General features: G+C 37.6%; 1 protein-coding gene across 4 annotated transcripts; it reads right to left on the bottom strand.

The window, feature by feature from the left end:
• Positions 1-86: 86 nt before the first annotated feature.
• On the bottom strand, positions 87-25534 carry LOC148346695 (uncharacterized). 4 transcript variants are annotated; one of them, XM_088324559.1, is made up of 5 exons: positions 25153-25534; positions 14402-14455; positions 12662-12718; positions 3123-3238; positions 87-1530 (listed from the first exon to the last, which is right to left on the bottom strand). In XM_088324559.1, exons 1-5 carry the CDS (start codon positions 25237-25239, stop codon positions 1143-1145), a joined length of 702 nt encoding a protein of 233 aa, XP_088180685.1. In that variant the 5' UTR covers positions 25240-25534; the 3' UTR covers positions 87-1142. The 4 variants fall into 4 exon arrangements, with proteins under 4 accessions (XP_088180685.1, XP_088180688.1, XP_088180686.1 ...); XM_088324562.1 differs by lacking the exon at positions 12662-12718 and adding an exon at positions 7097-7189 and having other exon boundaries at positions 25153-25245; XM_088324560.1 differs by lacking the exon at positions 12662-12718 and having other exon boundaries at positions 25153-25514.
• Positions 25535-26067: the final 533 nt, after the last annotated feature.

The raw sequence follows: 26067 nt of genomic DNA, 5'->3' as shown, positions 1-26067 counted from the left end.
ACTTGTCTATGGAACAGGAACTAACTGATTAAATATTCACCCAAAAAGTATGTGTCATTCTTATAAGATGAAGTAACAGAGGTGAGTAAGCCTGGTTTTGTTTATTATCACCGTGTTTGCATAATTTGCAACTGGTCAGTGTCAAATAGCTAAACACAATAAGAATAACAATCATTTTAAGGCTTTTGTGTTCATTCAAGGCAAAAATCAAAAGACAATCAAAATATGTGTTTTCACAATAATTTACAAGAAAAGTCTAAAGCGGGGTTCACCATCCATTTCAAAGCTGAGTTTTTGTCACTGAGTAGCCTGAAGGGCTACCAGTTTATTATGCAGATCTAAAACAATCAATCTTATTTCCTTGTTGTTATTATGTTATTTGTTATTCACGGTTCATGGATCCCTTAACTGCTAGGGTCCTCGAGCACAACTTCCTGTGGCGTCTCTTGGGCAAGTACAGCCAAGTGGCTCCCACCCCTCTCCAGTTTTTTGGTTATGGGTTTGCTCTCCCACATAAAACAGAAGGTACTGGTTTCCATGTTTACCAGTAGCAGAAGCAGCTTCATGATCTTCCTCAGATAGAGCACCTTTATCTGGTAGCCTTTTTTTCTGTGAAACGTGTCACCCCGCTCTATTAATGGATTGTAATTATTAGAAGTAGGGTTAATATGAGCACCAGGTTAGGGACCTCTGGTCTACATAGTAAATATAATTTCTATCATGGTTTTTAAAAATAATATGTTTACAGTAACAGAACTATGACATATATATAGTCTTCTATAGCAGTGAATTATTTTTACACGGTGTTCATGTTTTTATACTATGATCAGCCGTAAAACAACAAGGCACTTAACCTAATACATGATTGTTTGTCGACAATTGCAGTCGTGAATGTACAGCATTACAAACAGCATTTTCGTTGAGATTTTGTTCACAGCAACAACTTGGCGCTCTAAAGCTGCCACACTACTGCAGGTCCCCATCCAAACTTTCACTGTGAAGTTTAAAGAAAAGGATAGCATCTCGCATTGATTTTTTTTCCACAATTCTAACACACTATCTTGGCCAACAATGAGGCACTTTAAACATCCTTTGTTGGTTCTGTTGTCATGTTTCGCAGGCACAGAAATCTGAAGGAAGAACTATTTGAGTCCTTCCCAGGATCTGTCGGAGCCCAGCCCGCGGCTCATCCAACTGATTCCTGCTAGTTTGACTTTGGCGCGGGAGGTCCAAGTGAGGACACAAGCGGGGTCCTTAGAGTGCGGCAGGTTAGCGTAGCGGGATGAGTCCTCTGTATCTGGTTGCAGCGCGGGAGAGTCCACCGTCGGCCATAGTCCGTTTTGGTTTGCATCCTCATCGGGAACGCTCATGCCTTCCTTCCTGGATTGTAGCGTCTCGCAGCCGTTGTTCTTGTCGGGTTTTTTGGTAGGGGAAATTTGTCTCATCGTCATGGTGACGCTTTCCCAGAAGCAAGGAGCTTTGTCGGATTTTTCCTTTTTATCTTTATCGCATTTTACCTTCTTGTGACGTCTGCAAAGAAAAGAAACATTGTCAATACCACCAAACCCTGGTTCGCATTTGAAACCTCACTTTCAAACCCAAACTCTGATTTATTGTCTCAAAACCTTTTAAATCCTAACCCTGTCTTGAAAGACAAACTTCAAGCCTACTTTGAAACATTCACTTAGACTTGAAAAGTAACTAAAAACGTATACCTTTTGCTTGACATACTAACTTTTCTGGAGTAAGTATCAAATGTTTCGAATTGTTAAATCCTTTTTTGACTGCTAAATAAAATTGGACTAAAATGACCTAATTTTGAAATTTAACATAACTCTGGCATTAAACTCTAAATTAAACCCTCAAAAGCTGATCCTCCACCTTTTCTATAAATTCTTAAACTTTAACATGTGCTTTGAAAACGTCACCTATATTAAATGACAACTTTTAAACCATTACTTCACCGCAAACCTTGACTGGAAACAAGAAACTAAACTTTAATTCATACAAAACATGGTCTTGAAAACCAACATTAAGCACTAAGCCCGATTTAAACCCCTAAGAATGTCTGAAAACCCAAACCATAACTTCCCTACCTAAAAATCTACTTTGAAACTTTCACGTAACCTAAATACACAACCTTGAAACTTAAAGCCTTGATTAAAACCCTAACCTGTTTGAAAACCGAAACTTGAACCCTTATTTGAATCCCTTCCGACATAGCCTTGTCTTGAAACCCAAACTTTTACCCTAACCCTGACTTAAAACACTCAGGATTCCTCACAACATGAACCATAATTGTTTTCAAAGTAACCTTAAATCGAGTTTGAAACAGTCACCTAGACTAGAAAAAACAAACATAAAAGTATTACTTCACCTTAAATCCTAACCTAGTCTGGATACAGGAACTTGAAACCCTAGTTTGAATCAATTCAGACAACACCTTGTCTTGAAAGCCAACCTTACACCCTATCCCACTATAATACCCTAAGAATGTCTCAAAACCTAAACCATAACCACTTTGAAACTAACTTGAAAAAACTTTATAACATTTCCCTACATTTGGCAACCAACTTTAAAACTATTACCTTTGATTGAAATCATAACCTGTCTGGAAACAGGAAATTGAACCGCTAATTTAAAACCTTCCTTTTATACTGTATGTCCAAAAAGCCTAATTTAAACCCCAACTCTAACTGAAAACCTCTCAAAATTAGAAAGATTATCCATGGCAATCCTAAACAAGCCTTGATATCTAATATATAAACCTACTTTAAAACCTTCATTAAGACTTAAAATTCAACCTTAAAAGACTTTCTTTGTCTTGAAACCAAAATCTAAAACTATACTATGACACCCTAGTTGGATGTCAAGTCATTTTTATCTTTATATCCCTTAATCAGAGAGTCTCAAAGGGCTAAACAGACGACAGGTTATTGCAAACCACAGACTATTATGACACCATCCCCTTATCTAAAACCTACATGAGGGCAAATAATACACAGATATTAGCATTTTCAGCCTTACCTCTTCTGTAAATTGAACCCTTGCCATGTTTTGAGGCCTTCATTTAAACCTTAAGCCAGTGTTGAATGTCGTCAGATAAAAAATTGGAACCTTACACCTGGCCCTCTGCCACCGTCTCCCTCGTCAGCAAAAAGTGTTTATCGTCTTTGGATGAGAACATCTTCTTTTCCTTCCTTTCTTTCTTGGACATCACCTTTTTCACCTTGGCCTCCTGTCCCAAAAAGACATTCAGAAAGACGAACACAAAGTAGGCTTTAGAATTAGCGTAACATCATGGCTTATTATCTGTGTGAATACATTTTTTATGATACTTGCTCAAACTTTGTGGAATCACATGACCTTTCACGTAATAGAGGTCATAAACTGAACCCATGAAGTGCTTGTACTCCCTCAGTTTACTCCCAGATAGCAACAAGATTACGGAACCAAATCAAGGCGAGACAGACACCCTTCCTTGTCGCCGTCCTCCACACATATGTGCTCTTGTCAAAGCTGTTGTAAAACGCCTTTGATGGATGTCCCTCCTGCCAAACTGGTGGACACTCGTTTACAGTCGGTCTCAGTAATGTCGCGATTGGATACAGGGTTTTCAAGGGTGCTTTAAATTCTTGAAAATGCTTACATTTTAATGTTAAATGAAATGAAATGATCTGCATTTATATAGCGCTTTTCAAGTCAAGACTTCCCAAAGCACTTTACAGTGTGCTTCACATTTCCCAATAGCGGCCGTGCAACCATGTAAGGCGCTAACCTGCTTATTGGGGGCATTAGGGGTTCAGTGTCTTACCCAATGACACTTCGACATGTAACACAGAGGAGCCGGGAATTGAACCTGCTCTCTTGATCCCAAGATGAGCACTCTCCCTCCTGAGCTAATGCCGCCTGTTATGTTTTCAAGGTCAGGAAAATGCATACAATATAATATTGTGTTTTCAAGGTCAGGAAAATGCTTGAAATTTGGGAGAAGTGCTTGAAATTGTTGCCATTGCGATGTTTCTTGGCAGTTTGACTCTATACACCACGTGATAAATAAAGAATAATTAGAAAAGTGTGTGAAATTGACGCTGGCACGCGTACTCTGGTGGTTTGTCATTAAGGCGTTGTCATATAAAGCGTACCCGCCCCCTACTGGTCGCACCCAAGTGGACAGCTCTATTTAGAAAACCAGCCCTTTTTGCTCGGCTCATTGAGAAGAACGGGACCTTTTTAATGGTATATTATCCTCAACAATAAAACTTTATGGACCAAATTATTACTGTATTTTCCACACTATAAGGCGCACCTAAAAGTTAATTTTTTTCAAAAGCTGACCATGCGCCTTATAATACAGTGCGCCTTATATATGGCTCAATGGTGTGTCGCAAAGTCTTGCAACTAATGCAACAGCCGCTGACTAGATTTTCCCCCGAACGTGAAGTAGTCCGCGGTGTATGATGGGATTTATATACCGGCGTTTCATTGGCTAACCAATGTGTCAATCATCATTTGAATCGATCACTATTGGCTAAAGTTATTCGGAGGTAAAGGGGGCGGATCCTTTTTATCATTTACAGGCTCGGATAGGCTAAAGGGGCAAAACAAAACCCTGCAATTGGCTGAAAAAGATGTGTCAATCATCAGTTGAATCGATCACTATTGGCTAAAGTTATTCTGAGGTAAAGGGGGCGGATCCTTTTTATAATTTACGGGCTTGCATAGGCTGAAGGGACAAAACGAAGCCTGCAACTGGCCGAAAAAGATGAATGTGAATAGCAAGTTTGGTTGGTTGTCTACGGCATAGAGAAAGCATGTTTTACCATTCTGTATTTGTAAATATTTTATTCTCCTGGATTTACTACACTCACGGATATAAGAGGACCATGGTTGCACATTATTATTGAACACAACGACTTCGGTGAGCTACCCCGGCTATATATTTTCCCAGTATCTTGTTTCAGAGTGATTGCGATGTTTCTGTGATGGGTCTTTTTTTAAATTAAACTCAATTCCAAGTGTTTATTGTCATGTGCATAGTAAAGTTGCAAGCGAAAAAGAAAATAGAAACTAAGGAATGGTTGGCATTTCTTGAATCCCAAGACTTTAACCTTCCGAATGATATTTGGAACGATGCATTTGAGTGACATTGTACGGACACCGCATCCGCACGTGTCTACGACACGTATTTGCTTCTTTGCAAGCTTTCGGAATGTTAAGGGGGTAATAAGTTTGACTGAACTATCTGACTGTTTTGTCGACGTTCCCATTGTAGCGCCTTATAATCCGGTGCGCGCCTTATCTATGGAAGATATAGGACCAAAAACTTTTTTTGGGGTGCGCCCTATAGCCCGGTGAGCCCTATAGTGCGGAAAACACGGTAAGTAATTAGTAATTTCATGTGGGATTCCTGCAAAACACACGGAACATTAATTTTAAAATTCACAGATCCAATGTAACAACACACACTGAAAAACAACACAAAACCATGAAAATGCAACACAATAAAATAAATATTAAAATAAATTAGATAAATGCGATAAATAAATGAGAAAATGCAAAAAAAATAAATAGGAAAAACAAGCAAAACATCAGCAGTCGATTGAACGTTTGGATGCATACTACTTCAGAGCAATCAATATAATTAAAGGATCATTTTTTTGCTCTTTATACAGACAGTACCGTATTTTCCGCACTATAGATCGCACCCCCAAAAAATAGTTTTTGGTCCTATATCTTCCATAGATAAGGCGCACCGGATTATAAGGCGCTACAATGGGAACGTCGACAAAACAGTCAGATGATTCAGTCAAACTGATTACCCCCTTAACATTCCCAAAGCTTGCAAAGAAGCAAATACGTGTCGTAGACACGTGCGGATGCGGTGTCCGTACGATGTCACTCAAATGCATCGTTTCAAATATCATTCGGAAGGTTAAAGTCTTGGGATTCAAGAAATGCCAACCATTCCTTAGTTTCTATTTTCTTTTTCGCTCGCAACTTTACTGTGCATATGACAATAAACACTTGGAATTGAGTTTAATTCACTCAACTCATCACAGCAACATCAAGATCGTTCTAAAACAAGATACCGTGAAAATATAAAGCCGCATAACTCACCTAAGTTCTCACGTTCAATAATGATACGCAATCATGGTCTTCTTACAACCGTGAGTGTAGTAAATCCAGGAGAATAAAATGTTTACAAATACAGACTAATGAAACATGTTTCTTTATGACGTATTTTAGCAAGCTTGCTATTCAGTCATCTTTTTCGGCCAATTGCAGGGTTTGTTTTGGCCCTCTAGCCTATGCGAGGCTCCGAATAACTTCAGCCAATAGCGATCGATTTGACTGATGATTGACACATCTTTTTCGGCCAATTGCAGGGTTTGTTTCGGCCCTCTAGCCTATCCGAGGCTCCGAATAACTTTAGCCAATAGCGATCGATTCAAATGATGATTGACACATTGGTTAGCCAATGAAACGCCGGTATATAAATCCCAGCATACACCGCGGACTAATCCACGTTCGGGGGAAAATCGAGTCGTCGGCTGTTGCGTAAGTTGCGAGACCTTGCGATAATATATAGCCATATATAAGGCGCACTGTATTATAAGGTGCATGGACAGCTTTTGAAAAAAATTAAGACTTTTAGGTGCGCCTTATAGTGCGGAAAATACGGTACTTTCTTTCTTTTTTGTCTTCAGTTTTGAACTCAATTATTGCCAACAACTATGGAGTCATTTTTGTGTTCGTAAACAAGTGTGACGTAGCCAAACTGCGTGTGCATTGTTGAAGCAAAATGGTAGAATTTATGTCAGTTTATAGCAATCTATTAACACAAAAAGATCGTAGATCATAGATAAGAACAGCTCAAAATAGCACAAAGTATGTGCTAGCATCAAGATAGTGACATTTGCGCATGTGCCAATTCCAAACCGGAAGTGCAGGATTGATTACTGAACGGGCTCGACGAAATGGATTCCAGCGATAAAACTACAAAAATCAGGCTTGGGGAGCAACGGAATACATGGAACAGCAAAAATGATGTTGCCGGAGATCAAAGAGATCAAACCCAGGAGAGAAAGCTTACCACGTGTTTGGAAGGACCCATGCGACCTCACCACGACTTTGGTTCCTGCGCTGTTCCTACACCATTGGACTGTTTCAAGATTCCCTCGGTATACTTCAAAAACCAACAGCAGAAAGATTTTTTTTTTCATCAGTATGTCCTCGAGATGATCAAATTTACAGACTGCTTGGACATTATTCCCTCGCCAATTCGAGGTTTGACATCAGCGTCTAAGGTGCATCACGCGGATAACTGCGTCCATTGTGGAATTACAGCGTCACTTTACAAGCATCAGTACACTCAAATTAAACTGAGAACTGCCTACTGTTTCCTGGGCGCTGATTCGGAGCAGTAAATGAAAAGTGACAATTCAATCACCCTGGGTGGGATCGGGTGGGTAAGCCCAAGACATCATAAAGCTAATATACCTCGTTTGGCATTTAACTTTGAATAACAGACAATACAATTAATGTCACTCACCAGAAACAAGTACAGGGCCTGTTTCCCCTTTTGCTTCAAAAGTGTGCTCAATTGCTGCGTCTATTGTATGGACAAGGTGTGCTCGTATGTGGCTTGCCAGAAGCCTAGATTTACATTATATATTGATGGATATAAATGTGACATTTTTTCCGTGGGGCAGAAAATTAAATACACATGTGGCTTTTTTAGGGAGTAAGCCGGAGTAAGTAGGTATCATTTGTTTTTGTATTAGAAGTGTCATAGTGCCATGCGGTATTGAAATATCTCAGATGAGGAAAACTGTGCACGGGCTGTAAGTAAGTTCCTACTTTGTGGAAATTCATGTAATACTGGTGGTTATAGAACTAACTAACCACATAAATTGAGGGAATACTGTCATACTGATGCAATGATTGTCACAGGGTTATAATGTTTATTTACCTGAATTTAGATTGAATCTGGATTTTGTATTTTTTATGTTTTTGTTTTTATTTTGTCAGTTTTTATCATTTTAAAAGCTGTCTTGTTATTTTTTTGTTTTTCTAATTTTTAAATTTAAAAAATATCAATGTACTTTTTCTTTAATATTTTAATATATACGTCAGGTTTGTTGTTTTCATAAAAATAAAGGCAACATTAGACTATAATTTCCAAACAACTTTTTAAAATCCCTTTTTTTAAGGTTGTACAGCAAGATATAAAGTCTAAAATAAAACAAAAAAAAGGAAAGAAGGGAAAGAAATAATTAGTTTCAGCAATTCCATTTATGGTATTAATTTTTTATAAACATTAGAATTTTGATTTAATTTGCGTAAAAACATTTTTTCCCTTAGTTTACATTTTGTTTTCACCCAGAATTAAATGAATTATGCATCTTTTTTAAAGACTAAAAATGGATAAGATGCATTAAAAAACTCAAAATTCAAAATGTTTTCTTTTACATGACATTTAATATCTTAATAGATAAATTAAATACATGATAAAAAAAATCCCAATGCAGAAAAATGCACAATTAAAAACTATATTAAAAATGACATTAACATTGGGAACAAGGGGTTTGAGGTTCGATTCCGGGCTCCTCATTGTTGTGTGTCGAAGTGTCCTTGGGCGGGACACTGAGTCCCTGGTGCCCCCGATAGGCGGGTGGGGGCCTTGCATGGCTGACTCTATTGGTGTGTGAGTGTGAAGCGCATTGTAAAGCGCTTTGGGAGGTCTTCATTGACTTGAAAAGCGCTATATAAATGCAGACCATTTACCATTTACCATTATTTTAATGAACGTCAACAACAACAAAAAACATTCTGTTGATCGGTGCTGGATTTTACTTTGAAGGTACTGGAAAATATGAAAAATTGGAAGTGCTTGAAAAGTGCTTGAATTTGTCCATGAAAATGTGTACAAACCCTTTAGATAACTGACGACACATTCCTAACATGAAGGAAAATATCTGAATAAAATATTGACTCTCTTGTTAGTGATGCAATCACAAATTGTGACCAGGTAATGCAAAACACAAAGGTTAGCTTGCTAGCTTGAATTTGTCGGCAACAAGAAAGCCATTGTCTATTTTTGGCCTTGCTTTTGTTCCTTTGCGAACGTCTGCGGCCCCTACAAGAATGTCGCCTTTCCTTCCCTTCTCCAGCCCAAAAGTATGAACTGCTTGTCAAACGGGTCCGGTCTCAAAATTGTGTTTGACTATGTAATCAATGCATATGTGCTATCCAGATATGTGTTTTCACAGTTATCAGTCCCATTCATGGCCGTTCTAATCTTGAGCCAGGACAATGAAAGACCATGGATTAGAGAGCTAGCCAACAATAAGGGCAAAGGACAAACAGATTCTGTCCATTCTAGTTTTTTTTAATAGATTGAAACCAGGTTTTGGACTCCAGATTAAATAAGGGTTTGGAAGAAGAGTGAGGCTTCTGCAATATGGCTTTAGATTAGGTAATGGTGTCAAATATGTGGCCTGCGGGGCCAGATCAGGCCCGCAGAGACGCACAAGGGGAAAATGACTTGCTGCCAAAGTCAGGCACCACTCACAAAACATCTGGAGCTGTATTTCTGTGTCCCTCTCTTTCTTTCCCCCTTTCTCACACTCTCTCTTTTTCACTCTCTCATTCTCCTTCCTCCCTCTTTCTCTTCTCTAGCTCTTTTTCTTCTTTCTTTTCTTTCGTTCTTTCTGTCCTTCCCTCTTTTTTCTCCATGTGTATTTCTTTCTCTCTCTCTTTCTCCCTCTTTTTCTACCTCTTTTTCTTTTTTATCTCTTTCCCCATTTCTCCCTCTCTCTCTCTCTCTCTCATCTACTAGTCCAACCCCTGTAATAGTTTTTTTTCCGACCAGACATTTTCTGCAGAGGGAATATATATATATATATATATATATATATATATATATATATATATCTATCCATTATCTGCACCGCTTATCCTCAGTAGGGTCGTGGGGGTCCTGGAGCCCTTCCCAGCTATCTTCGGGCAGTGGGCAGGGGACACCCTGAACTGGTTGCCAGACAGTCGCAGGGCACACAGAGACAGACAACTCACTCGCTCATTCACACCTAGGGACAATTTTGACCAGCCAATTAACCTGAAATGAATGTTTTTGGAATGTGGGAGGAGACCGGAGTGCCCAGAGGAAACCCACTCGAGCACGGGGAGAACATGCAAACTCCACATTGGAGGTTCGATCTCATGACCTCAGAACTGCGCTAACCACTGCGCCGCCATGCTGCCCTATATAATATATATATATATATATATATATATATATTTATTTATTTTTTTTTTTTTTTTTTTTTTTTCTTCACAAATGGTATCCAAACGAGGTATCTATTAGGTAACTAACGTGAGTCAGCTGTAAATATTGGTCTTAAAAAACATCGATCATCCCTCATTATAATAAATTTAACTTGATACTCTACTCTACTCTACTAGAAGGGTCCAAACATTTTTGAAAGCGGACCAGATTTTGTAAGCTGAAAATGTAACTATACAGCATGGCATTCTTCAAACATTCTTTCATAAATTCACCCTCCGTGCAATCTTTGCAGTGCTTGGCGACCAGCGTCGCGACCTCGTAGCTAACCACTGTAGCATTTTTATTTGACTTGCATGGGCTCTTGAAAAAGTGCTGCTGTGTAGTTGAAACAGCTTCCAGTTGCTTCACCTTTTCACAGCGATAGTTTCCAGTTAGATTTTTTTTAGTCAGCATGTTTCCTCTGGATGTGTCTCCTGATATTATATTCTTTGAAAACAACCACAGTCTCTTGGCAAATTGGGTAAATGCAGTTATTTTCGGATTTCGGTGAAAAAAAATACAGTACTCCAATTTCCCCTTTCCTGGGAGCGGTAGCCCTTACAGTCAACTTTCGTTTTTTCATTAAGAGTCGCCAAGTCGGAAATGGGGTGGGCTAAAATTCTCACAGAAAGCCAAGGTCTATATTTAATCTAGTCTGCCATTCTTACTCCGAAATCATATCTGAAATAGAAAAAAAAAGTGTAAGTCATACATTTTATGTCACCCTTATTAAATTAAGGTTCTGTTTTAAAATACACATATTTAAACATGTTCAGTCTATTTGATGAGTAATTGAGTGACTGACAAAGTAATCAACACATAAAAGAATGATTTAAATAATTGTTTGTTGGTTTATAGCTTTAAAGTAGGTGGGCATGAATGACTTCAATTGTAGGGATAGTGTTTTGAGTGAAGATAACAAGATTTCATCATCAGTAAGTCAAGAAGGAGCCAGTTTAACAGTGATGTTGATCAAAATTGGTGCCCAAGCACTGCTCTTTTTTACGCCGCCACGTCCTCATTTCAGAAAAACAATCTGTGCCTGCGTGATACCGTGAATTTTTACTGCTTGTGCACTAAATTTAGCTTACATCCAAGCTAAATTTGAGGTTTTTTCACTAACATTCACCAATCCCAGATGTTGGCAACCTAAAACGTTGAAGGAGCCATATTGGACCAAAAACACTAAGAAACATGTTTAGAGCCGCAAAAACATAAAAGCTTTTTATAAACCTTATAAAGAAGGCAACACGTACTGGGGTCGCATTCCAAAAAACGACCCACGATAGCCAAAGCCAGTGAAGTAGGAACCTTTATTAATTTATTTAATTATGTCATTATTTATTGATTACTCAAGAACAAACACAATTTACAGACTCAAGTCTTTGTTTAGCAAATAAAAATACTGTATTTTATTTAAAAAAAAAAATCAGTTTACAAAAAAAAGAATTTAAAAAAATAACATTGCTGTTTATTGCACAGCTGTATGAATTAAGGACACGATCCACTTTACATGATACTTTGCCGCCTTCCTGCGGACGTTATGGAAAACTGCATTAACCTTACGGTTCTGTCCTACAGAAACCATATATTTTTCCATTATCAAATTTTTTAAAAAACAGCAAGTGGCTCCAAAGCAAGCTTAGCGGTTTGAAGAGTTCAACTTTGTTGGCAATGGAAAGCATTTTTTTCAGATTTCTGAACAAAATGCACAATGAAAATCGGCAAAGTAGCAAAACCACAATACGTAAACCGCAACAAGGAATTACTGTACTGTATATATCTGTATTCATTGGACAACGTCAAAATTGTTTGTGTCATGGTTGTCCTCCTACAGAAACCATATAATTTTCCATTATCAAACACCTTTGAAAGAGCGCCACGGAGCGCCAAAAAGCTGCATGCGGCTCTACAGCAGCTTGCCGTTAAACCAAGACCTATGCCAATAGCGCCAAGGTATGGACTACATTTTTGGGGAATTGGCATGACTGATTCTTGTGAGCTGTGACTAGATCTTGAGGGCCTTCTTGTAGCGGCATATAACCACTTCCGATAACCACAGAAAATACTTGCTAGCTAGGCTAGACTTTTTGGGTAATGCTAAACTAAATAGTGGGGTAAAAACTGGCTAAAGATTTATAATAGATGTATTTGTGTTCCAAAAAATGCACACAACATGCATGAATGTTTTGTGTGCTAGTAGGCTATTTACAGAGTTCATACAGATGTTTGAAAACCTTGAAAATGCTCAAATTTTAATGTTAAGTTTTCAAGGTCAGGAAACTGTTGAATTTTAGGGGAAGCGCTTAAAATGATTGAAATACTTGCCATTGCCATGTTTCTTGGCATTCTGGCCATATAGCCCGTGCAATACATGAAGGAAAACTGAAAGAAAAAAAAAAAGTGTGAAAATGACGCCAACACGCCTGCTCTGTTAACATTCTCATGTGAAGCATCACCACCCCATACTGGTCGCTTCCAAGAGGACAGCTCTATTTAGAAAACTAATTATTTTGGCTTGGCTCACTGAAAAGAGCCAGCTCTTTTGACTCCCAAACAGCTCCTCAGATTTTTTTTAAAATGATACATTGTCAACAATAATAAAAAATTATGCACTAAATTATTTAGTAATTAGTAATTTCACTTGTTTTGCAAGGGATATAAATTAAAATATTAACAGGACTTCAAAAAAATGTAAAATATAAAACAATTTTAGCTTTTTACACACTGAACAGATTTAAAGTCGAACAACAACACAAAATCCCTTAACATGCAATACAATAAAACATAAATTAAAAATATTAAATAAATGATAAAATGCAAAAAAAAACAAAAACTATTGACAGTTCTATTCAGACACAGATCCTCTAAAAAAATTAAGAATATATGTATCAAAATAAGTACAGACGCTGCCCGACCTGCAAACGAGGTTCTGGACGTTCAAGAGGTCGCAAGTTCGATTCCCGGCTCCCCCGTGTTATATGTCGAATCCCTAATGCCCCCAATAAGCAGGTAGGCGCCTTGCATGGCTGACTCCCTATTGGTGTGTGAGTGTGTGTGTGAATGGGTAAGTATTAAGCACATTGTAAAGCGCTTTGGGAGGTCTTCATTGACTTGAAAAGCGCTATAGAAATGCAGACCATTTACCATTTACGATCGTTTGTAAGTTGAATTTGTTCGTAAGCTGCATCACTGCTAGATTTTGTATGTTTATGGTTTATATAAATAAGTTTAAGGTTTGTATAGGTAACCTGTATTATTTTGTACTAATAAATCAACATTTAATGAAATAATGTGCTCTATAAAGTTAAATAAAGTGAGATTTACTTACTTTTTTACTTGCGCTTCAAGAGGTCCTCCTCTGTGGTAATAAGTGGCCGAAAAAAAGCGTTCTGACCATTTTCTCAAAAACATTCAGCTTTCTTATTCCACTTTACTTTCAAAAGAAATGGCTCGCCTCTTCTTTACGCTTTACACCAACCATATTGAACGGATGCACGAGATATTAAACAATAAAAAAGTTCTTAGCGCGCTAGAGATACAGTACACGTTGTTACGATTACACACGGACCAGGAAGCAGAAGCCGGATTCTTTCTTCGGTGCCGATGCTGGGTAACCTCCCACAGCACCACGCGGCGGAAAGAAGCACTACAGTACTGTCCTCTACTCGGAAAAAGGTGCACACAATACAAAATCGAAATTACAGGAATGTCCGGATATGTTTAGACATCTGAAAAAAAAGATCTGCCAGAATCCGTAAGTCGAATGTACGTAAGTCGGGAGGTGTCTGTATAACAAAAAGCAAAAGATCTGTCTCTAAGATTGAAAGATTAAATGTACTCTTCTTTGGAGCAATCAATATCATTAAAATAAATGTAAATGTGGCTCATTATTCTGTTTTTTATTCAGTACATACAGTATTTTCTTTTTTTTTGTCTTCGGTATTGAACTCCATTAATACCCTTGGAGGGTACTAAAAAGTTTGAAAAATTGGGTTTGAAAGTGCTTGAATTTGGCAATCAAAAAAAATTGTACGAACTCTGTACAGTATTTAGCGTATTGTTTACCTTGGATACGACTGCAACGGCTTCTTCTTCTTCCTTCCCAACTCTCTCTTTGTCCTGTAACGCACACGTGCCAGTTAAAGACAATAACGTCCCTCAATGCAAACATTCCCTAAAGACCTCTATGTATCGGTACATGCGTGTGCGTGTTTCCTGCAAAACGAAGGTTCTCTGCGCTCTCAAAATAGTGAACTGTTTCTTTAAGATCGCTTGGCACTGAAGTCACTCCGACTATTTCGGTTCCATTGTGATCCACTCTGCCCTTAGTGAATTATAGCCACTTATTTTGTAATGCTCCTTATTTGACTTCACAATCCACTTTGTTCACTTCCCATGTAGCACTTATCGCTTTAGGTGTTGCCTTCCGGGACTGTCTAAATAAAAAATGTAAAAAGTCTTGCATGTGTAGTTAGCTTAAAGCAGTGTTTCTCAACTGGTGGGTTGGCACCCAAAAGTGGGTGACAAACCTGTTTTCAGTGGGTCAGTGGCCTGTGACTTGGCAAAGTAATGCTATGAAGAAAAAAAAAAACAAAGGCTCAATTACACTCCTTAACGGTAGAAGGCGATAATGCCCTGCTCACTTCCTGTTCAGTCAATCAGTGTGCTTGAGAAGGACCATATCTCATTTTATTCAGATTTTGTTGGTTTTATTTCCTTTTTCTACCCATGATAATGGGTCCCAAGAAAGTTAGTGAAAAGGGGAAGGAAACGTGGAAAAGAGTGACAACTATGATCAAGAAAGGAAACAAAAGCAAAATATGAAAATGATGAGCGAGTGTCTGTCATTAATGTGCTGCTACAAAGTACAGTAAATCTTTTAAAATGATATATTTATAGCGTTTTGCCAGTGTATTGATCTTTTTTTAAACAACATAATTAAATAATTATTGATGTTTAAGTACATGCCTTATGATTATTTTACAATTATTTTAGTATGTGGCTATTTTAAAGCAGTTCTAGGGGTTGATTATATGTTATGTAGGCATATCTGCGAGTATATATTGTACTCGAAGCTGTTTTGGTTTTGCTGGTCATTTTTTTTAAAGGTAAATGATTTTTTTATATCTGCTTTAAACTGCCAAACCCTTTCATTGGATAAATTTGATAAGTAGACATTTTTCTTCTTTGGGTCGCAGTCTTCATAAGGTTAAGTCAGACCAGTTGAGAACCAGTGGCTTAAAGGGACAATGTGTAATACAACCCCTAGCAAAAGTATGGAATCGACAGTCTAGGCCCTAGACTCTAGGGCAAGCACTCACTCAGACATTTTCTTTTGTAGAAAAAACTCAGACCACAAACATGAAACAATCATGAGGTCATTCCAAAGTGCAACATATCGGCATTCAGAAACACTAAAGAAATTATGAAAAAAGAAACATTGCAATGGTCAGTAAATGTTACTTTTATAGAGCAAGTGCAGGGGAAATGAATATGGAATCACTCAATTCTGAAGAAACAAGTATGAATCATGAAAAACAGACAAATAAATAACAATCAAAAAATATCCCTAGTATTTAGCAGTGTCTGAAATAACGCATCTTTTACGTCGTTATTTTTTTCTATTTTTACTACTCAAACATTTTATTCAGATTTCGAACTCTTCGTTCGTTTTGGAAATTCGGAAGTTCGGTTCGTTTTGAAATTTCGGTTCGTTTGTCAATTTGCATACTCTGCACCCAATCAAAACCCTACATCGAATAACTTCGTGCTTCCGGACTTTCCCGGGCGTTATAAGGTCACGCATTTGCATATAATTTTCCAAATTACACGCACAGAGAACACAAGAAAAATGGATAAGTGGTTAGGAATTTTTGAGATTTGTCGATTTTATTAGCGCTCTTACTCGTGGTATTGCGGTAAGACGTTTTACATTGTGTGATGTCATTACGCACGCACCATTTTTCGTTTTGCTAATTGTTGATCGCCATGTTGTATTGAATGGAACTGTGTTGAGGAATAAATATGCTTAAAGGCTCAACTACAATGTCCTGCTTACCTTCTCACGCATGAGGAAACTGCTCACTCTGACATATGCTTACCAGGAATTAAGCCAAGACCTCAGCCCCAGAAGAAATATTCAAAAGAAGCTAACAAAATTGATGACGCTACAAAACGTAAACATAAATTAAAAGCATCGTGGAAAGAAGAGTTCACGTGGCTCGTAGCAGACGATGCAACGCAAACATTGCATGAAAGAAGATGAGTAAATACAGGTACATACTGATGGCAGATGGAAAACAGCGATGTCATATACATGCAATGAATGTTATAAGTAGGTTTATAATAAACTTAATTTAAAAGTGTTGTTCTGTTATATATTCTGATTATCAATCCTTAATACTTTGCAACAATGTTTTTTTTGCGATTAGTCGTCTTATTGTGTTTCAAGTTGTGAAAAATGGCGCAGGCAACTTTATGGGTGGGCAGGCAACTTTTCAGAGTTGTCTACCCTGGTGTCCGGTAACTTTTTGGCATGAGTTTCACACACTGTATTTAGTTATGAAAGCTTGCAGGAGGGCATATTTTATTCATAAAAAGGCATCTTTTGTCCAGTCATCGACATATCGAATACGTAAAGAAAAATTGTGTGATTTGGTCACTCGTAATCTCCGTAGTTTGTATTATTTTTTGTGCTTGGTACCACTCATTATCAGTTGCACTTCACAATACAGCAACATCTTGAGGACTATTACACACAGGTCCCTTTAATGCTGTTGGAGGCAAAGCTTTAAAGGAACACAGTCAATTGAATGGTAATTTGAAAGTATAATTTAAATAAGCCAATACATTATTATAAACGAGATAAAGATACAACATTTGACCTGTTACTATTTTATAAGAATATATTTGGGATTTGATTTAATTTTTATCTTGTGGTTTTATTATTACAATCATTTTCCATGATGAATAAACATACGATTCAACTCGATACAATAACCCATTTTTGGGTTGTTTTATTTTAGGCTGTTCTGTACAATACGCCACAATGTCTTAAGTTTTCTGTTATTAAATAAACATAGTTCTATGGGCAATGACGAAAACAAAATTCGACTTGTTTTATTTTTTTTATTTTGAATTTTTTTTAAAAAGGGGGAAAAATGAAAGAGTAATTGTCTTGTGATTTTACACAAAATGACAATTTTTTTGTAACATTTCTTGTATAATACACTTGCTCCCTCTTGCACTTTTTTGGTTATGATTTCTGCACGTTTTCTGACGCACTCTGTACCTAATCTCTAATTATTTTTGTATTTGCCATGTAAATTTGTGATAATGTTTTTGTTTTAAATAAAAAGTTTTTATTTTTTGTGTACAATGTATTGTGTCGTCCGACTGAAAACTAGTACAAAAAAAGCACTATTATTCGTCTTTTTTTTTTTTGGGACCAGCCTTTTGTGAGGTTTTTGCTTCTTGGAGTACCCCTAGAAGAGAAAATGGCAGACATATTTGTCAGCTCCCTTTAGGTGAGGCTCATGATATGTAAAATTAATGCAAATTTCTCGACCAACCAGTATTTTAAAAAATGCAAAATTATATGATAGTTCATGTATTTGGTTCATTATTTAAAACATTATTATTTTGTTTTTAATGAACACCAGCAGGCGATCCAATGAGATGGCATTTGTCGCCTCCTTCTTAACCACCAGGAGGCGATAAATAAGACACACTTTCTCTTTAAAGTGACCCATTATTGCCCTGAGTGTACACATGTCTGCGCACAACAACAACGATAACAATTTAATTTTGCTTGCTTTTATAAACCCGAGACATTCATCCTACTTTTAAAGGGATTTACTCCAATGTAAACGAAAGAGGATCTTTTTTCTTAACTGTACTGGAACTTCTTAGCAGAAGGATCAGGTGGAATTCACCAAAAAGGGCCTCTTGCGGCCTCTCGGATTGAAAGTCGACGCTGAGAAAACTGGGTTAGCCTGCAGGTATTCTCCGAGGGGGTGATAAAGAAATGTGGATCTTTTCAGGATGATAAATCCTGACTGGAGCCGACTTGAAGAATGACAACTGAAAGTATGATAAACCATTGGAAAGCTACCCAGAACTGGATGTTCCTCTAAACTTTCAGCTAAGCAAGGAGACAACTAATCAGAGAAGCAACAAATGCCATCTCATTGGATCGCCTGCAGGCATACACAGCTGAGGTGGGACAATCTGTGCATAAGACAACTAGTAATCATACTTTGCAAAAATCTACCCTATGCACATCACCCTGAAAACACCATCCCCACTGTCAAACATAGTGGCGGCAACATCATGCACTGGGGTTGCTTTTCTTTAGCAGACTGGAAAGCTCATTAGAATTGATGGGAAGATGGATGGAGCCAAATACAGAGCAATTCTAGCAGAAAATGTGTTTGAGACTGCCAGAGACCTGAGAATGGGGCACAAGTTAGCCTCTCAGCAGGATAGCAACCCAAACATAAAGGAAAATCTACAATGGAGCGATTTTAAATGAACCATATATACAGGGAGTGCAGAATTATTAGGCAAGTTGTATTTTTGTGGATTAATTTTATTATTGAAAACAACCATGTTCTTAATGAACCCAAAAGTCTCATTAATATCAAAGCTGAATATTTTGGAAGTTGGAGTGGGGCTTTTTTAGTTTTAGCTATTTTAGGAGGATATCTGTGTGTGCAGGTGACTATTACTGTGCATAATTATTAGGCAACTTAACAAAAAACAAATGTATACCCATTTCAATTATTTATTTTCATCAGGGAAACCAATATAACAGCTCAACATTCACAAATATACATTTCTGACATTCAAAAACAAAACAAAAACAAATCAGTGACCAATATAGCCACCTTTCTTTGCAAGGACACTCAAAAGCCTGCCATCCATGGATTCTGTCAGTGCTTTGATCTGTTCACGATCAACATTGCGTGCAGCAGCAACTACAGCCTCCCAGACACTGTTCAGAGAGGTGTACTGTTTTCCCTCCTTGTAAATCTCACATTTGATGAGGGACCACAGGTTCTCTATGGGGTTCAGATCAGGTGAACAAGGAGGCCATGTCATTAGTTTTTCTTCTTTTAGACCCTTTCTTGCCAGCCACGCTGTGGAGTACTTGGATGCGTGTGATGGAGCGTTGTCCTGCATGAAAATCATGTTTTTCTTGAGGGATGCGGACTTCTTCCTGTACCACTGCTTGAAGAAGGTGTCTTCCAGAAACTGGCAGTAGGACTGGGAGTTGAGCTTGAGTCCATCCTCAACCCGAAAAGGCCCCACAAGCTCATCTTTGATGATACCAGCCCATACCAGTACCCCACCTCCACCTTGCTGGCGTCTGAGGCGGACTGAGCTCTCTGCCCTTTACCGATCCAGCCACGGGCCCATCCATCTGGCCCATCAAGACTCACTCTCATTTCATCAGTCCATAAAACCTTAGAAAAATCCGTCTTGAGATTTTTCTTGGCCCAGTCTTGACGTTTCAGCTTGTGTGTCTTGTTCAGTGGTGGTCGTTTTTCAGCCTTTCTTACCTTGGCCATGTCTCTGAGTATTGCACACCTTGTGCTTTTGGGCACTCCAGTGATGTTGCAGCTCTGAAATATGGCAAAACTGGTGGCAAGTGGCATCTTGGCAGCTGTACGCTTGACTTTTCTCAGTTCACGGGCAGTTATTTCGCGCCTTGGTTTTTCTACAAGCTTCTTGCGACCCTGTTGACTATTTTGAATGTAACGCTTGATTGTTCGATGATCACGCTTCAGAAGCTTGGCAATTTTAAGAGTGCTGCATTCCTCTGCAAGATATCTCACTATTTTTGACTTTTCAGAGCCTGTCAAGTCCCTCTTCTGACCCATTTTGCCAAAGGAAAGGAAGTTGCCTAATAATTATGCACACCTGATATAGGGTGTTGATGTCATTAGACAACACCCCTTCTCATTACAGAGATGCACATCACCTGATATGCTTAATTGGTAGTAGGCTTTCGAGCCTATACAGCTTGGAGTAAGACAACATGCATAAAGAGGATGATGTGGTCAAAATACTCATTTGCCTAATAATTCTGCACTCCCTGTAAAGGTCTTAGAATGAGCAAGACAAACACCATATCTCAATCCTATAGAGCATTTGTGAAAATATCTGAAAAATGCTGTGCACAAACAATCACAATCAAACCCTAAAGCCCCATTGTGTAATATTTGACTACAAAATGGCATTAGCAGCAGGTTGCCCGACAAACATGATGGCGACCTTAGTTAGGGATTCCACTATGTAAAAGAAATACAAATTTCTCAACTTATCTTTTTCTAAATTAACACTGTAATGATAGTTCAGGTATTTTTGCCTAGAACTTAAATCAATGTTTTGTACTAGGAGACACTAAATATGACACACTGTCCCTTTAAGGAACTAGTGCTTCCTTTCAAGACTTGTGACTGTGATCTCAGCAAAGGGAGGTTGTACAAAGTATTAACTCATCTCATCTCATTAGCTGCACCGCTTATCCTCAGTAGGGTCGCGGGGGTGCGGGAGCCCATCCCAGCAATTATCGGGCAGTGGGCAGGGGACACCCTGAACTGGTCGCCAGCCAATCGCAGGGCACACAATTTGGACTGGCCAATCCACCTGAAATGCATGTCTTTGGAATGTGGGAGGAAACCGGAGTGCCCGGAGGAAACCCACGCAAGCACGGGGAGAACATACAAACTCCGCACAGGAAGTCCGGTAGCTGGATTTGAACCCACCCAAAAGGTTCCCAAGACCGTAGAACTGTGCCGCACACGCGCTAACCACTGCTCCGCCGTGCTGCCCAGTATCAACTCAATTGGGGCAAATATTTCTGCAATGACTACTTTCACTTTTTCATTTGTGTATTCAACAATATAAAAATGTTGAATACATTTTGTTTCTTTTCACGATTGTGTCTCTCATGTTTTTTTATTCTTGGTAAATATTAAGTTTAAAAACTGGAGGGGCATGGTTTTGTTTTTGGAGCAGTTGCAATAATGTTGATCAGGCGTGACCTCCACTGTCCCGGCCCCCTTCTTCTGACTCCCCCCTTGGGAAAAGCCGGGACGTGTTCTAAGGACTGAGCTGAGATTTATTTAGCTGGGTGAGTGTGGGAGGAATCAGCGCGTCAGACCAGATTCCCTAGAGGGAAAGACATTAGGGAGGTCTAGCTCGACAAACGTGATAGAGGACGGGGCTATAAAACCGTCGGACAGTCGAATGTTTAAAAACTACATGGAACCCGATTGCTGCGTCAGAGATATAAGATAAATAACCATTGTTATTATGCACTTCATTTTAAAACACACACACACAAAGTATGATATCATAAAATCATCTGGCAAAATTTCAAACTTTTCACATTTTTACTGGAGTTAGACATTTAGCCCGTGCTCAACTAAGTTGTAATATGGTTTGTTCTTCATGGACCAGGGGTCTCGAACCAACATCGTGCCCCGTAAGGACAGCTGAGGTGCCCGCAGATGAAAATACCTTACCAGTGCTAGGTCTTTGTGATTTCCGAGTAAAAAATATTTATTTAGTGGCTGACTGAGTGTATTTAACTCTACTTCCAATAATTAACCTGGTAACAACACAGTAAAAACATAGTAACAACGTAATACGTTGTTATTTTACAAATGCATATCAAACTGGGTTTCCCTTGCGCTAATAAGTAACAAAAAGTAACTCTCAGCTTGAAAAAGGTTGGAGACGCCTGGTACAAAACTATATCCTTAAGCTATATAGCTCGATTTTGATGATTAGTAGTTAGTCGTTGAGCGATATAGCTAAAAGATAAATATACTGTTGCTAATTTTTTAGTTTGGGTATTTGGGTAGGCCGTGGTCAAAACAATTTGGTGTTTTTTGCTACTTTTTCCTCTTTTCTTCTTTTTGTGTATGTGTTTGTCTTGCAGTCGGTCACCCCTCTCGAGGGATATAACCAGGGTAGCTGGATAGATAGATAGATAGATAGATAGATAGATAGATAGATAGATAGATAGATAGATAGATAGATAGATAGATAGATAGATAGATAGATAGATAGATAGATAGATAGATAGATAGATAGATAGATAGATAGATAGATAGATAGATAGACAGACTTTTTTGGTTAATAAAGAAACATTTGTCCTTAAAAGTGGAGTAAAGCTTTGTAATGTGTGGGAAATTAATGTTTGAAGACAAACACTTGCGTATATATCCTTTATCCTCCATGATGAACAAACTATATTAGAGGTTTTCAAAAGACAAGCAAATTGTCCATACAATTCAAGTAAAAAGTGGAAAGTTGTAGATTTTTTTTCCTTGTTTTCCCACTAGAATAAGAAAAATAATACTTCTAATAAGCACTTTTTTTGCCAAGAGTAAACAATTTTTCCTGTGAGAAAAATCCTCATGAAAATGAGAAAAATCCTCTGCTAAAGCAGATAATATATAATCTTGACACTAAGATTAGACAAATAATACTTAAAATGTGAAAACTGATATGCCAAATTACACAATGTTTCAAATTTCAAGCGGTATCTTTCTTATTTTACTATATTTTACCAATTATTTTAACCATATTTTATGTTTTTGTTCTAATAAACTAAAAATGCAATACGTATAACCCTTACTATTAGGCAAACTATCTATTAAATGGCAGAGTACAGTATTATTTTTGAATGTTTATTTTTAAAATACAAGATTGTCTACGGAGAGTTTTTTATTGTACCACAGAAAATGTTAAAAATAAGAAAATAATACATAAAGTCAGCAAAAATATCCACCAAAGCTGTAAAAATGGTTTTGTTTGCCTTCCCCATTGCTAGTAATACACTAGCTGACTTTAGTCCCCAAGACTCGCTCCTTCTTTAACATACTCAAATGTTTCATGGCGAGCCGGATTAAATAATCCAACGGGCCAGATCCGGCCCGCGGGCATTAGGTTTGACATCCTTGCAGCTGTGAAAATTTATGTGTTTGGAATGTATTTTGACGATTAGTTTCAATGTAAAGAACTTAGGAGGGGTGATCTACTGACCGTCAAAATTGAGATAAATCCGCAGAGAATAGCCAGATATTTATCAGTATCACAGCCTCTTTTGGGCCCCTTCCCCCTGTCACACCTTGACATGGATCAGCTGCTTGAGAACGATCGCTGACACGGCACGTTTTACACTTTTCATGTCACCTGATTCCTCTTTGCTCCTCTTTCTTTTTAACACCCATTGACACTAAATCATTTACCGCGGTAGTATTTTTTACCAAAATGTGTTTTTTCAACTGTGTTGCAATAATTCAATTACACGCAAAATGGAAAACAAGAAAGGATACAGAACAACGACAACCCTCACACAATTCACACTTTTCTGTTTTTGCATCCTGTTTATCAATAATCTGACATTTTTGTAGGTTTTTTTCGTACATAAAGAGATATCAATTATCGATTTTTTCCTGTAATATATATTTATTATTATTTATTTTTTTTGCTCTGTGACAGTATAACCATTGGAAATGAATGAGGACTGATCCATCCTTATGCATAAATAAATGTATAAATAGATAAATACCTACAAATGTAAGACATGGGATTAAATGAACACAAAAAAATAAATCACATAATACCTAAATATATGCCATATATGCAAACATTTTATTTATTTAGGCATTTTGTCATTTATTTATTTTGGTATTTATTTTGTCTTGCATTTTGTTGTGTGTTTTGTAGTGTATTTTCAGATAATTCGTCATGTACTTTGTCTTATATTTTGTTGCGTATATTGTAAATCATTATGTCATTTGTTTATTTCGGTACTTATCTTGTCATGTATTTTGATGTGTATTTTGTCATGTATTTCGCCGAATATTTTGTCGTGTATTTGATAGTGTATTTTGTGATTTATTTCTGAATTTATTTTGTTATGTATTTTTTCAGATACATTTTCTTGTACGGTTCTGTCTTGTATTTTGTCACAACAAAATTGTATTCGAATGAGGAGGCAACCAAGTTGCCTGAGCTTTTTACCTCTTGGTTGATCAGGTATGAACGAATAGGTGAAAAGCTAAGCCAGTTTGAATATTTTTTGTGACAAAAATGCATGACCAAATACATGACAAGATACACAACAAAATGCACGACAAAATAAATGAAAAAAATGAATACCGAAGTAGGCAAATTTTAAAATGCTTAACAATATGAATAAATTACATTTATGTCATATAATAAGGTATTACGTGATTTATTTATTTGTTAAATGTTTTATTGTAGGAATTTATTTATTTCTTCATTGATTTATTTCTACGTTTTTTTGGTTTGAACAATTTTATTGACACTATTAACAGCAAATAAACAATGTGAGGTTTGAACAATTTTTCTCGATAATTTTAAGCAGCAATTAAGCATATTCACAATTTCGTTATATCTGACAATATGACATTTTAACAATTTTTTCAACATTTTTAACAGCAATTAATGGTTTGAACAAATTCAATGACACTAATAACAGAAAACAATCTTGTCAATCTTAACAGCAATCAAGCACATTCACAATATTATATTTCAATATGACGTTTAACAGCAAACACATGTCAAGATTGATCCACTATGAAAATGGAGATCCAAAACTAAAGCTAAAACTTCCCTTCATCACCCTGGGGTTCCGTTCCTGAGCTTTGATTCAAAGCTCAAGTGACTAATCGGGAAGAACTTTGAATGTACAAATATAGACATAGCCGGGGAAACTCATTTTAGTGTCAACAATTAAGATTTGAAGAATATCAAACAAATTAAATTACCTTGTAGGTATGTCTGTAGTGCCAGGACATATCGTCTTCCTCAGACGCGTCCTCCACCAGAACTTGACTCTTGCTTCTGCGGAACATGACTCCACTTCTCAAAGGCGCACAAAAAAAATGTCACCGTGTCCCCTTGCTCGATCTCAGCGAGCTCCAATTCCTGCCGCCGGAGGAGCGTGTCATCCAGCTATTGTTCATTGACAAAGGTCCGGTGTTGTGCCGGCGATCTCTGCTCACTCGTCGTGTGTTTTAGTCGGTTGGTGCGTATTTACACGACCACTTGGCCTGGCTCCTCCCCTGTCCTGCCTCCCTTGAGACTGAATGTCTCCAGAAAATGCAAGACGGATGGAGGTCTGGAAATCTTTCTGTCTGACCTTGAATCAAGAAACACTATAAAAAGGGCTCAATAAGGAAAATGTTTGAATATTTGTTTGCGTAACTATCAGACTTTAGAGCAGGGGTTGCCAAACTACAGACCATACATATATATGTGTATATATATATATATATATATATATATATATATATATATATATATTGGCTGAATGGAGGAAGATATTTTCTGTCACCAAAAAAGTTGGACCTCTCCACCTGCTAAATCTGCTCTGGAGTCACATGCGCGTCTTTAGCCCTACCTAGTGGCTCCCTGGCGCTTCTTAAAACATGATTAATTTCTGTAGGACAGAACTAGAAGGTGAATTCAGTTTTTCTATAACGTCCGCATGATGACAGTTAAGTATCATGTAAAGTTACAGTGGATCAAGTCCTTAATTTATAAAATTGGGCAATAAGACAGCAAAATTATTATTATTTTTTAAAAGAGACATTTATAAAGTACAGTATTTCAATTTGTTGAACCAATACTTTAGCTTGTAAATTGGGTTTGTTTTTGAGCAGATCTGGGCAATTCGGTCC

This window comes from Urocampus carinirostris, chromosome 20 (genome assembly GCF_059441175.1).
Source record: "Urocampus carinirostris isolate Australia breed hairy pipefish chromosome 20, RoL_Ucar_1.0, whole genome shotgun sequence".
NCBI classification, from domain to species: Eukaryota; Metazoa; Chordata; class Actinopteri; order Syngnathiformes; family Syngnathidae; genus Urocampus; species Urocampus carinirostris.
This window is presented reverse-complemented; position numbering and strand designations above follow the sequence as displayed.